Consider the following 12,802-nt stretch of genomic DNA (forward strand, 5'->3'; position numbering starts at 1 on the left):
CCACCCACCCTCCCTAGAGCCTCTACATTTTCTCTTAAGGTTAACACTTCAAAGAAGGTCACAAGTTTTGCGTGGTAGGCTCTTCATGGAAAAGTTCACTTTGTATTGTATCTAGAAGCACTCTTCCTATAGTACTTGTAGTAGTTGGGTTATGCTCTTCTAACTCTGTGACATGGTGAAATTATTGTGTTTGATCATTTACCTGAGCTCTATTAGAATGATTTAGTTTTAAACTATTCAGTATAATTGTACTAATCATATACCTTGTAAATATTTTCATATTGTTGGTGGGTTCCTCTTTAAAAACGATTCGCTATGACTTCCTCAAACTCCTTTATGAGAATCTATTTTTAAGAAGTACATTCGAGCGGATTGGCTGGACATTTTGGACGTGACAAAACTTTTGCTGCACTATCTTCTAGGTTTCATTGGCCTCAAATTAAGAAAGGTGGGGTAATTGTTAAACGTTGTTTTGTTCGTCGAACTTCCAAAAGTTCTAGCCTAAACCTAGGAATTTACACTCCTTTACTGATTCCTATTATATTTGAGAGGATTTTTTTCCATGGATTTTGTTCTTGATTTACCTAGAACTCAGTGAGGCTTTGGTTTTGTGTTAGTAGTCATTGATTGTTTTAGTAGGATGGCTCGCTTCATTGCTTGTAAAAAGATTAATGATTCCTTGAATGTTGTTAACTTGTTTTTCCGTGAGATTGTTATGCTTCATGACATTCCTAAGTACATTGTGCCGGATAGAGATATAAAGTTCATGAGTCATTTTTGGCGTTCTCTTTGGAAAAAAATTGGCACAGATTCTTGAAGTATGACTAGCCATCCACAAACAGATGGTCAAACTGAAGTCACTATTCATACTCTTGGTAACCTTCTACGTTTCCTAACGGGTGAAAAGGCTAAACAATGGGACCTTTTTCTTGCTCAATCTGAATTTTCCTTCAACCATATGGTCAATTATTCAACAGGGAAGTCTCCATTTGATATATATTGTAACGGACCAAGCTCACCGCTAGCAGATATTGTCGTCTTTGGGCTTTCCCTCAAGGCTTTAAAACGCACCTGCTAGGGAAAGGTTTCCACACCCTTATAAAGGGTGTTTCGTTCTCCTCCCCAACTGATGTGGGATATCATAATCCACCCCCCTTCAGGGCCTAGCGTCCTCGCTGGCACTCGTTCCTTACTCCAATCGATGTGAGGCCCCCACCAAATCCACCCCCCTTCGGGGCCCAGCGTCCTTGCTAGCACACCGCTTCATGTCTACCCCCCATTTGGGGAACAACCTCCTCGCTGGCACATCGCCCGGTGTCTGGCTCTGATACCATTTGTAACGGCCCAAGCTCACCGCTAGCAGATATTGTCCTATTTGGGCTTTCCCTCAAGGCTTTAAAACGCGTCTGCTAGGGAAAGGTTTTCACACTCTTATAAAGGGTATTTCGTTCTCCTCCTCAACCGATGTGGGATATCACAAGTATATACTCATCTTTCTCATTTAACAATTGGGAAGGTCTTCTTGGAGAATTGATGCATCATCACTTACCTAGGTTACCCTTGTACACTTACGTGTGTGTGTGTCTATATATATATATATATATATATACATATCTTTAGTGAATGGAATGGACTTATTCTCATTCTCTCGACCCTTTAGTGTTTGTAGTGTCGTCATGCAGCTGAGGGTCTGGATCAAATTTAAGGGATTTTTAGTTTTCCTTAGTCACTTGCGAGTGTTGTTGGACATCCTTTGGAAGTTGTTGGGGGGTAATGGAGGTGATTGTTTTCAGATTGACAAGATTCTCATGATTCCTCCCTTCTGGGATAAAGCCAAAATTTTTCGTTAGGCTTGTGTGTTTGCTATGTATTGGGGGTTATGGCTCAAGAGGAATAGTAGGATTTCAGGAGTGTTGAGCGGTTTGCGAGTGAGTTTTGTGGTATTGTTAGACTTAATACTTCATTGTGGGTGTTACTCTATTTGCTTCTTTGTAATTGTTGGTTAGGACTTATTGTTTTGGATTAGAGTTTGTTTCTTAGTTAGGGCTGTGGCTCTCGTTGTGCGGCTAGTTTATTTTTGTATGTTCCTGTAAAATTGTTTGTTTATTTTACAAATTGGCTAAGAATTCAAACCATAAAAACATTTAAAGCAAAACATAATTCCAATATCAACCAAACCGAGTTTATTTTTACTTAGACTTAAACATTGCAGATAGTTGGAGCACTGTGGTACTTATTAGCTGTGGAACGCAATGACACATGTTGGCAGAAGTATTGTAGTGCCCCTTGCAGGAAAAATTTCTTATATTGCGGTAACCAAGACATGGAGGGCTTTTCGACTTGGAACCAGACAGGTGTGGATGCCCTAATGTCGAGATGCAAACCTGCTGATGATAATGATTCGTTTGATTTTGGAATCTTTAAACAGGCTTTGTCCTCTGGCATTGCGGCATCCAAAAATTTTGTCGGCAAATATTGTTACTGTCTATGGTGGGGCCTACAAAACTTAAGGTATGTCTTACCCTATTTAAACAAGCTAGTGGACTGTATCTGCCATGGATCTCTGGGAAATTTGTACTACATATGCATGTACTTCCTGTTTTCACCCTCATAGTCATTTCCTTGTTCACGTAGAAAAAAATTGTGCATCGTTTACCTAGGTTGGTGAACAAAGCCATACATACATTGTTGAGGATTATTGGGAGTGAGTCCCACATTGGTTAAAATTTAGTGGAAGATCATGGGTTTATAAGTGAGGAATACTATCTCCATTGGCATGAGGCCTTTTAGGAAAGCCTAAAGCAAACCCATGAGATCTTATGCTCAAAGTGGACAATATCATAACATTGTGGAGATCCGTGATTCTTAACAGTGAGCCTACATCTTTTCTTGCTTTAACTTGGAGTGAACTATCTCCTCCTTTTTGTAACCATAGCTTATCAACCCTCTTGATCCATTGGAGGTGTTTTTTGTAATTATTCTCATATAGGACGTTTTTTTTATAATCTATTTAGGAAATGATTAATTTCCGATAAAGAAAATCTCGTCGAAATGTTAATCTGCAAGAAAATAGGGTAATACATGCCTTAAGTTTTGTAGGCGTGAGTTCAAGGATTTGTATCATCTTTTATGGGGTTGCTTGTTTGTCCAATCCTTTTGGACCGGTTAGTAGAATTCTTTTAATTTATGTTTGGTTTGGAATGAGGATTATTTTGTGTTGATTGGGGAGATTCTCTTGGACTCGTTTTGTGAGGTGAGGGCGGGGCTGGTTGACTATAGAGAGATTGAGTGGTCTTGTGACGTGTTTTGGGAGTTGGTGAGGTTTAATGCCTCGTTGTGGGTGTAACAGCCCAAGCCCACCGCTAGTAGATATTGTCCTCGTTGTGGGTGTAATAGAAAAAGACTTTTGAGAATTTTTTGTCTCCTTGTCTCTCCCCTCTCGACACCTCTTTCATAGCCTCGTGAGAGTTATCTAAACGAGTTGGTTTTAGAGCGAGCGTCTATTTTCTACATGTTGGTATTAGAGCATATTCTAATTTCAACAAATTAGTATCAGAGCAAATTTTATTTCAATAGTTTTCACACCCTTATAAAGGGTGTTTCATTCTCCTCCCCAACCAATGTGGGATCTAGCAGTGGGGGTGTGTCACTAGGCCGTATTGTAATTATAATTTGGCTTGATTTTGATGGATTGGAGTCCCTTCATGTAATTTTTGCAATGTTCTTTTGTGGGACTGTACATTGTAGTTCATACGATTCATAACTATACCTTTGATTATCTCTTTCCACTGGACCAAGGTCGAAAATGATGCAGTAAATTGCATGAAAATGATGATTACACTTGAAGGTGCACAGCCTCACGTGCCCAAGTTCTTAACATCAATCCTGTTTATTTTTATTTCATTTCTTGGCAGTACGCTTGGGCAGGGGCTTCAAACAAGCACTTATCCGGCTGAAGTGATCTTTTCTATAGCATTGGCTGTACTTGGTCTCATCCTCTTTGCACTTCTTATTGGCAACATGCAGGTAACACCATACTTCATGTTATTGTTGAGAGCATTGGAGATCTGAAAGAGCTTTTGTTTCCTTTGTATAATAAAGATTTGAGTAACATTCGCTTGTGATTCCATCTAATGCTTGGGACGGTCATTCATCGATCGAACGTGTAGATTATTCTACTGAATCTTGTCTTGAGTGTTGGTGTTCTTGTAGCTTGGGTCCACAAAAAGAACTCCCCCAATGAAGAGATTTTGAGATCTTTTAATAATAAAAACTAAATTGGGTAAAATAATCGATAAGTGCTTACGAACTGAGCAACTCAAGACTACAGAATGTGGCTCGAAAAGTAGGATTAAAGCCCAAACATTCCGAAGTTTATCGAGGAGTTTTCGACTTACTAGTTCCAGAATAACTTGCTACCAAGAATATTGCTTCATTCTAAGTGTGGTTGCTGTTTATATTTTGTGAGCTAATGCAATTATGGCTTCTGTTAATATTTTGTGAGCCGATGCACAACTCGACCTAACCTTTTGGGCGGTTTGGCCGAAATGGCAATAGGATCTTTTACGATATGGCTTGGTATGTGGAAGAATCTGTGAAGTTGCAGATCTTTGTATTAACCTGAATTGGCAAATTATGGGGACGTATTGTGATGTCCCACATTGGTTGGGGAGGAGAACAAATCACCTTTTATAAGGGTGTGGAAACCTTCCCTTAGTAGACGCATTTTAAAGTCTTGAGGGGAAGCTCGAAAGGGAAAGCCCAAAGAGGACAATTTCTGCTAGCGGTGGATTTGGGTCGTTACAAATGGTATCAGAGCCAGACACAGGACGATGTGCTAGCCTTCTCGCTGTTCCCCGAAGGGGGGTAGACACGAGGCGGTGTGCCAGTAAAGACGCTGGGCCCCAAAGGGGGGTGGATTTGGGGGTGGTCCCACATCGATTGGAGGAAGGAAAGAGTGCCAGCGAGGACGCTGGGCCCCGAAGGGGGGTGGATTGTGATGTCCCACGACTTCCTTGGACATGTCGATTTAGCCTTGTCATGTAGACATTAAAAAACTGATGTTATGTTATTATGATATTATGACAGACTTATACGTATTGACTTCCTTGGACATGTCGATTTAGCCTTGTCATGTAGACGTTAAAAAACTGATGTTATGTTATTATGACAGACTTATCTTCAATCTCTCACCATAAGGCTTGAGGAAATGAGGGTGAAAAAGCGTGATTCAGAGCAATGGATGCATCATCGTTTACTGCCACAGGAACTTCGGGAGAGAGTGAGGCGATATGATCAGTACAAGTGGTTGGAGACCCGCGGAGTCGACGAACAGAGTTTGGTTCAAACTCTCCCTAAGGATCTTAGGAGAGATATTAAGCGACATCTTTGTCTCGCTTTAGTAAGAAGGGTAAGGTTATTGCTTTGCGTCGTTACCTTTTATCGTTCTTTCGTTCTTATTATTATTTAGGCCGTAGTGAATTCTTGAGAATCGATATATTTTATTTTCCAATGCAACAACGTGAATAGGAGACTTTAAAACTTCTAATCTCATGTTTGATGATACGTGCTTAAACCAATTGAGCTAAACTCAAGTTACATTTTCATATTGGCGGATGATTTTCAGGTTCCTCTGTTTGAAAGCATGGATGAGAGGCTGCTTGATGCTATTTGTGAGCGGCTAAAACCGTGTTTGTTTACAGAGTACACGTACATAGTCCGTGAGGGTGATCCAGTCGATGAGATGCTTTTCATTATACGTGGTCGACTCGAGAGTGTGACTACCGATGGTGGGCGAAGCGGATTTTTCAATCGTACCTTCCTGAAAGAAGGTGATTTTTGTGGTGAAGAGCTTTTGACTTGGGCTCTTGACCCGAAATCTGGTTCGAATCTTCCATCTTCGACAAGGACGGTAAAGGCTATTACAGAGGTTGAGGCTTTCGCCCTCGTCGCTGAAGAGTTGAAATTCGTGGCCAGTCAGTTCAGGCGCCTTCACAGTAGACAGGTGCAACATACGTTTCGATTCTACTCGCAACAATGGAGGACATGGGCTGCTTGCTTCATCCAAGCGGCATGGCGTCGATACTCCAAGAGAAAGACTATGGAACTTCGTCAAAAGGAAGAAGTTGCGGCGGAGGAATCCGAGACATCTCAAACGACGACGACCACAAGCGGAGGAGGCTCTTACAGTATTCGTGCAACTTTCCTAGCTTCTAAATTTGCTGCCAATGCTCTCCGAGGCGTTCAGCGATATCGCAACGCAAAGAGCGCTCAGGAGTTGATAAAATTGCAGAAGCCTCCCGAGCCAGATTTTAGCGCGGATGATGCCGATTGATGCGTTATATATTGTGACCAAAAATACTGAATGCATTATATAATATGACTCACGTTTGATGAGATGAGCTAAACTAATGTAATATAGATGTGTTTGTAGTTTGCAACTTTGTGTTGTTTACATTCTTTCAAAGGGTCAAAATATGAGTGTTACAATAATGTGTTACCTCAGGTTAATTGTAAAATAATGTGTTTACTTATATTAATGAAATTTGTAGTAGTCCAAATTCAGTCTCGTTGGACTTTTTCTTTTGAGCTTCCTTTTAAAGTTTTAAAACGTGTTTGCTAGGGCAGGAAGAGGTTTCCACACCCTTATAAATGGTGTTTCGTTCTCCTCCCCAACCTTCCTTTTAAGGTTTTAAAAACGTGTTTGCTAGGAAGAGGTTTTCACACCCTTATAAATGATGTTTCGTTCTCCTCCCCAACCTTCCTTTTTAGGGTTTTAAAACGTGTTTGCTAGGAAGAGGTTTTCACACCCTTATAAATGGTGTTTCGTTCTCCTCCCCAATTGATGTGAGTTCTCACAATTCACCCTCCTTTGAGGTCTCGTGTTCATTCTCCTCCCCAATTGATGTGGGATCTCACAATCCACCCTCCTTCGAGGTCCCGTATCCTCGCTGACACTCATCCTCTTCCCTAATCGATGTGGGATCCCATTCCACCTCTTTCAGGGCCCAGCGTTATTGTTGACACACCACCTCATATCCTATTTATTTGATTTCAACATTTCTCATACTATTTTTCCCTCGTCAACCTTTTTCTTGTTCCTTTCATATCCAAGCACTTATTCCTAAGATATAAAGCAAGATTTCGGAGGATCGCCTTGTGGTCCTTGTCCTTGTAGTATTCCTCTCCGCTCTCATTTCTCGTCTCTCAGCTCTCTCTCTTCTCCGTCATTTTCTCCTCTCGAAAAAGTATATGAGAATGTTGCAACAAAATTAGTTGATGGTTCAATATTGAAAACAGGGCAGGACAGAAACGGGTTTAGGGTTTAAAGTTTAGTTAATTGGTAGAAATCTCTCTACGGCATGCTCAAGTGGGTCCCTTGTAACCACATTTATTATATGTTTTATTTACCTCTTCCATATTTTAATTTTTTAAAAAATAAATACTCAATTTCTCATCTCCCTATTGGTTTCTAAAATAATTGGAATATATATTGAGTGCATTATTCCTAAAATTAGCTTTTATGCTTTTTATTACTTTGATTAAAAAAATAAATAAATAAATACTCAATTTTTAGGTCTCTTTCATAATTAAAGAATAAAAGAAAATAAAATAAAAGAATAGAATGAGGATAAATACTCATTCTAATTTTATTTTATTTTCTTTTCAACTTTGTTCTTCATTTAAAAGAAATACCTCAAGGAAAAAGAGAATTTTATCATCTCTTTCAAAAAAAAAAAAANAGGTTAAAAATGAGAATATTTGCTAAAATACAGCAGTTTTACATAATTAAATAAATTACAAGGATATGGACAAAACAATAAATGAATACAAGATATTTGATGATACCTATGTTAAGTCGTAATGGAAATATTTGATGACACATATGATAAACTATAATAGAAAACTAAATATTCTCAATATATTTGTTTATAATAAAGGGTAAAATATGATACATACGATCCACCATATATTTGCCTATAATAAGAAGTCAAATATGATACATGCTAAAGATGTGGTTCCAAGAAATTTGAAATGTGAAGGAGAAAATAGGTAGGGTTTGGGAGCTAGAGACGGTAGGAAAATGAGTTTCATCAAATTGAGCATGGCGGGTCATGTATAGCTTAGTGATGGTGGGATCCAGATGAAACCCTTTATGAGAGGGACTATAACCCAAGAAAATGTAAGGAATGATGCGGGAGAAAGTTCGTTCGGCATATAATCACGCAAGCAAGGATAAATACGACTAAAGGGATGAAAATTTTCATAATGCGGAGAGTAGTCGTAGAGGAGTCCACACCTCCATTACTTTAAAAAAACCTCGATACGAGCGGAATTTTGATTTTCCAAAAATTTTTGAAATTGAAGAAAAATATAAAAAAAAAATATCAAATTTTAATTTTGAAGGATAAAGCCAGGTGAATCGAGAATAATTATTAATAAAAATAACATAGTAAATAAAATCCGAATTGGATTTGAAGGGGAAGGACCCCAAGATCCCAATTAAGAAGATCTAACACACGAGACTAACTACGTACATTGCTGGAATAAGGCAATCGATGATTTTTTCACAAGACAGGTACTGCATAATGATGAAGAAGGCAAGGAAGATGTAAAAAAAAGGTGACATTTTTTATTTAAAACAAAAAAGAAATAGTAGAATAATTCACATGACCAAGGCGAGCATGTCATAAATTATATGAAACACAAAAAGATTTGTTTCTAAAAACAAAAATAAATATAGAATTGACGTGCTTCGGTACATATAGCCCTCAATCTCTTTTAGCGGTTGCCACCACCCTTCCTTAACGATTCTGGATAGTAAGAAAATTATTAGTAAATGTAACGGAGAGAAAAAATCAAACGTTAATTTACTAAAAGAAAAAAGAATTTTGGTGAGATGAGCGACAATTGAGACATCTAATAAGTGAATATTTGGAACAGGAGGAGTAACAGTGTGGGTAATGGGTAGGGGTAGTCTTACCCGTGTAATTTTTAGACTTATCCAAAATAGATGGATCGGTAGTCATATGGGCTGAAGCCCCAGTGTCCAAAAACCAATGAACAGTCTTAGGTCCAGCAATAGAACAGGAAGTGTTGAAGGCTTCAACAAGGTAAGCATGAGAAACATCAGGTCGAACGTACCGTTGGTTGCAACGGTTAGCATAATGGCCCTTCGTGCGGCATATTTGGCAGCGAGGTGGTCGACGACTCTGGCCCGAGTGGGTTCGTCCTCGGTTGGAAGAGTTGTTGTTTGAATGAGAACAATCTCGTTGATAACTAAAGGAAGCAGTGTGACTTCCATGAGTGAATTCACAATTAGTGGTTGTGAATGTCGTAGGAGTTGAGTTAGAAAATTCAAGAGAGTGCTTGAACAACTCAAAACTTTCAGCTTTAGAGACTAAATCTGCAAAACAGGGGAGAGGTGAGAGCCATGTGAGCAATAGAAAAAGTTGAAAAATCGGTTCCGAGTCCATGAAGGAACTAATGCACTTTATCAATGTTCTCACAGGTTTGCCAATGGCATGAAGTTGGTCACAAATTGTTTTGAAAGTACGAGCATACTCACCAGAAAGTTTGGTGTCGTGTTTCATTAGCTGCAAGTCATTCTTGAATATCAATTCACGGGATTTCAAATGATGGTTGAACGTAGTCTCCAACACGAGCCAAACGTCACGTACAGTAGAGAGACCAACGACAACAACAATGGCTTCCTCGGTGAGAGAAAAGAGCAGGAGACAAAGAAGTCGTTGATCGGCTGCTTTCCATGCCAAATATTTGGTGCTGAGTGTTGAGGAGAGGAGATTTCTGGTTCAAAACGAGGTGGTGAAACAATAGTTCCATCAACATAATCCAGCATGTCTTGACTCTCGAGAAGAGGGAGAAGTTGACTTTTCCAAAGAAGATAATTGGAGGAAGAAAGTTTGATGATGATCATATGGATTAGAGTGCTGAAAGGAAGAAGATGAGAAGAGAATTCGGAAGCCATAGAGAAGAAAGGATCAGGGTTACTAAATCGAAGGCTCTAATAACATGGAGTATATTTGTTAAAACCATCACACCTATTATGAAAGTTTTCTATTTATAATCATCTATAGAATCAAATAAATTACCAAAAATATGGAAAGAGCAATAATACATACAAGATATTTGCCTATAATAAAAGGTCGTAATAAAAGACAAATATTTATATTTTTATATGATCAATGGTCAAATATGATACGTAGGTTAACCAATAATGGAAAATTAAATATTTTTAATATATTTATTTATAATAAACGGTCAAATATACAAATATCTTTAAATATCCTATGGATAACCTATAGTATTTTTTTTTTTTGAGAAGCTTACCAAAATATATAATTTCTCATAACTACTTTCCATTTAATATTTATTAATTGACCCAATAATATTATATTAAATTTCTTTTTTTATTTAACTAATATGTTATCGAACTAATGTTTAATTAAACTTATCTTTTAAAACCGTAACGTGATTTTAAGTTATTTACAGTTTTTATTAATTGACCCAATAATATTATATTAAATTTTTTTTTTTATTTAACTAATATGTTATCGAACTAATGTTTAATTGNGAGGTGAGAGCCATGTGAGCAATAGAAAAAGTTGAAAAATCGGTTCCGAGTCCATGAAGGAACTAATGCACTTTATCAATGTTCTCACAGGTTTGCCAATGGCATGAAGTTGGTCACAAATTGTTTTGAAAGNCAGGCATGACTAATGTTAAGTTATTTACAGTTACAAGCATGAGTAATGTTAAGTTAGTTATTTACAGTTACAAGTATGAGTAATGTTAAGTTATTTACCGTTTCAGACATGAGTAATGTTAAGTTATTTACCGTTTCAGACATGATTAATGTTAAGTTATTTACCGTTTCAGACATGATTAATGTTAAATTATTTACCGTTTCAAACATGATTAATGTTAAATTATTTACCGTTTCAGACATGATTAATGTTAAGTTATTTACAGTTTCAGGCATTTCAGACATGATTAATGTTAAGTTATTTACAGTTTCAGGCATTTCAGACATGATTAATGTTAAGTTATTTACAGTTTCAGGCATGAAATTTTCTATATCTTGGTAACCAAACGTAGTAGGGTTAGATGGATGTCTTCTGATAGTTGACCCGTTCAGTTCGACAATTTGACTCCTTATTTTCTATATCTTGGTAACCAAACGTAGTAGGGTTAGATGGTTNGATTAATGTACAGTACTTCTCCACACATGACCCATGTATGTGCAAATGAACCAACCAAGCGAGCTCGTATGCATACTCCCTCAACCTGACTTAGTCAGACCCAATGCATTACACGGCATCCCGATACACATGACATACATACATGCACGAGGTTCCATGATCCAATATTTACTTTCCTTAGAGTCCCTAAAAAATGTCAACACACCCACCTTCCCTCTACAAAGAGGATAGTAAATCCTGATTTGCATAACTAATCTCCCCTTATTCACCACTGAAAAGCCTTGTAAAAGTTCATCGTAACCCAAGACCAGAGAGAGGGCAACTCAGTAAAAAAAGAAAGTAAACTTTGGGATACTAGCTTGTATATCATATGAAACATTCACCAACTCAGCTAAGAAACGATAAACAAGCCTCAAACCAGTAAAAAACAAAACATAAATAAAACCACAAATGCTGCTCATAACCTTTTATTCAGCTTGATCTCACCATGAAAACTACTAGCATCCACAGTAGAGCACCGTTGAAATTCGACCTACCGACCTTTGCTGCTTAAGAAGCATTCTTCAGAACCCACTCGACTAGTGTGGCGACACCGAACCCTGTTGCCGTGCGCTTCTTGTCACTGAAGACGGGGCCAGCAACGTCAATGTGCATCCATTGGACCTTCTCATCAACAAACTACAGAAAACATATTTCCAAATGTAAGTCTTCTAAACCATAGAACGGTTCATAGGGAGTCAGAAACAAGCGGAGTCAAAAGCGGGTCAAACTACTATTAGAGGATAATCTCATCTGCAGAGACATAGCAGGTTTTCTAAAGCTAGAGAAGACATTATTTGGTCGGTAAAAACGTAAACGATCAATGAAAGAACGAAAAAATGATCAAACTAATCTCTTTCAGAGAGTTCAGTAAGCAACACTACAACAGGATGGAATAAAGAAGATGTAATTCACCTGTTTCAGAAACAGAGCAGCTGTAATGGCACCACCTGGGCGACCACCGGTGTTGAGCATATCGGCCACACTTGACTTCATCGATTCCCAATAACTGTCCTCCAATGGCATTCTCCAAAGCTTCTCACCACTGGCTTCTGAAGCAGCCAATACCTCTTTTGCCAGGTCATCACTGGGTGTAAAGATACCTGGAAATGAAAGGGAATTCCATATGTCGATAAACGTTTTATTTCACACAAACCGAGTGATTACTACTAACATCATTCACTAAACAACAACCATCCTTTTGAAGTGAATAAATTTTATCAAAGGTAGTAATATTGCATCTTAAATCAAACCAATGAGAATAGTGTTTCAGCGTATTACTCATATTAGATATCATACAAGCTTGTTGACCCATTCAATATCTTGGTAACCAAACGTAGTAGGGTTAGATGATTGTCTCCTAACTAACCCATTCAATTTGGCTCCTTATGTTCTATATCTTGGTAACCGAATGTAGTAGGGTTAGATGGTTGTCTCCTGAGAATAGTTGACCTATTCAGTTTGACAGTTTGACTCATTATTTTCTATATCCATGTTTGTCCAACCTAGCTTGTTGTGCACCCACAACTATTGGGGGGGGG

At 38.1% G+C, this 12,802-nt stretch overlaps 2 protein-coding genes across 3 annotated transcripts in view; one reads left to right on the forward strand and one right to left on the reverse strand.

Annotated features, from left to right (window-relative positions):
- Positions 1-6,564, forward strand: part of LOC111798420 (probable cyclic nucleotide-gated ion channel 5) — a 23,916-nt gene extending 17,352 nt beyond the window's left edge. Inside the window, exons 5-8 of the mRNA XM_023681543.1 lie at positions 2,213-2,511; positions 3,915-4,026; positions 5,174-5,410; positions 5,627-6,564. Of these exons, the coding sequence (XP_023537311.1) occupies positions 2,213-2,511; positions 3,915-4,026; positions 5,174-5,410; positions 5,627-6,334 (1,356 nt within the window). The 3' untranslated portion in view covers positions 6,335-6,564. The remainder of the gene's footprint in view (positions 1-2,212; positions 2,512-3,914; positions 4,027-5,173; positions 5,411-5,626) is intronic.
- Positions 6,565-11,549: 4,985 nt separating this feature from the next.
- LOC111798380 (leucine aminopeptidase 1-like) overlaps positions 11,550-12,802 on the reverse strand; it is a 6,555-nt gene continuing 5,302 nt past the window's right edge. For both annotated transcript variants that reach the window (XM_023681479.1, XM_023681478.1), the window contains exons 9-10: positions 12,177-12,364; positions 11,550-11,900 (exon numbers count right to left, since the gene is read on the reverse strand). In XM_023681479.1, coding sequence (XP_023537247.1) covers positions 11,772-11,900; positions 12,177-12,364 — 317 coding nt within the window. In that variant the 3' untranslated portion in view covers positions 11,550-11,771. The remainder of the gene's footprint in view (positions 11,901-12,176; positions 12,365-12,802) is intronic.

The sequence above is a fragment of the Cucurbita pepo genome, chromosome LG07, assembly GCF_002806865.2.
Source record: "Cucurbita pepo subsp. pepo cultivar mu-cu-16 chromosome LG07, ASM280686v2, whole genome shotgun sequence".
In the NCBI taxonomy this organism is placed as follows: domain Eukaryota; kingdom Viridiplantae; phylum Streptophyta; class Magnoliopsida; order Cucurbitales; family Cucurbitaceae; genus Cucurbita; species Cucurbita pepo.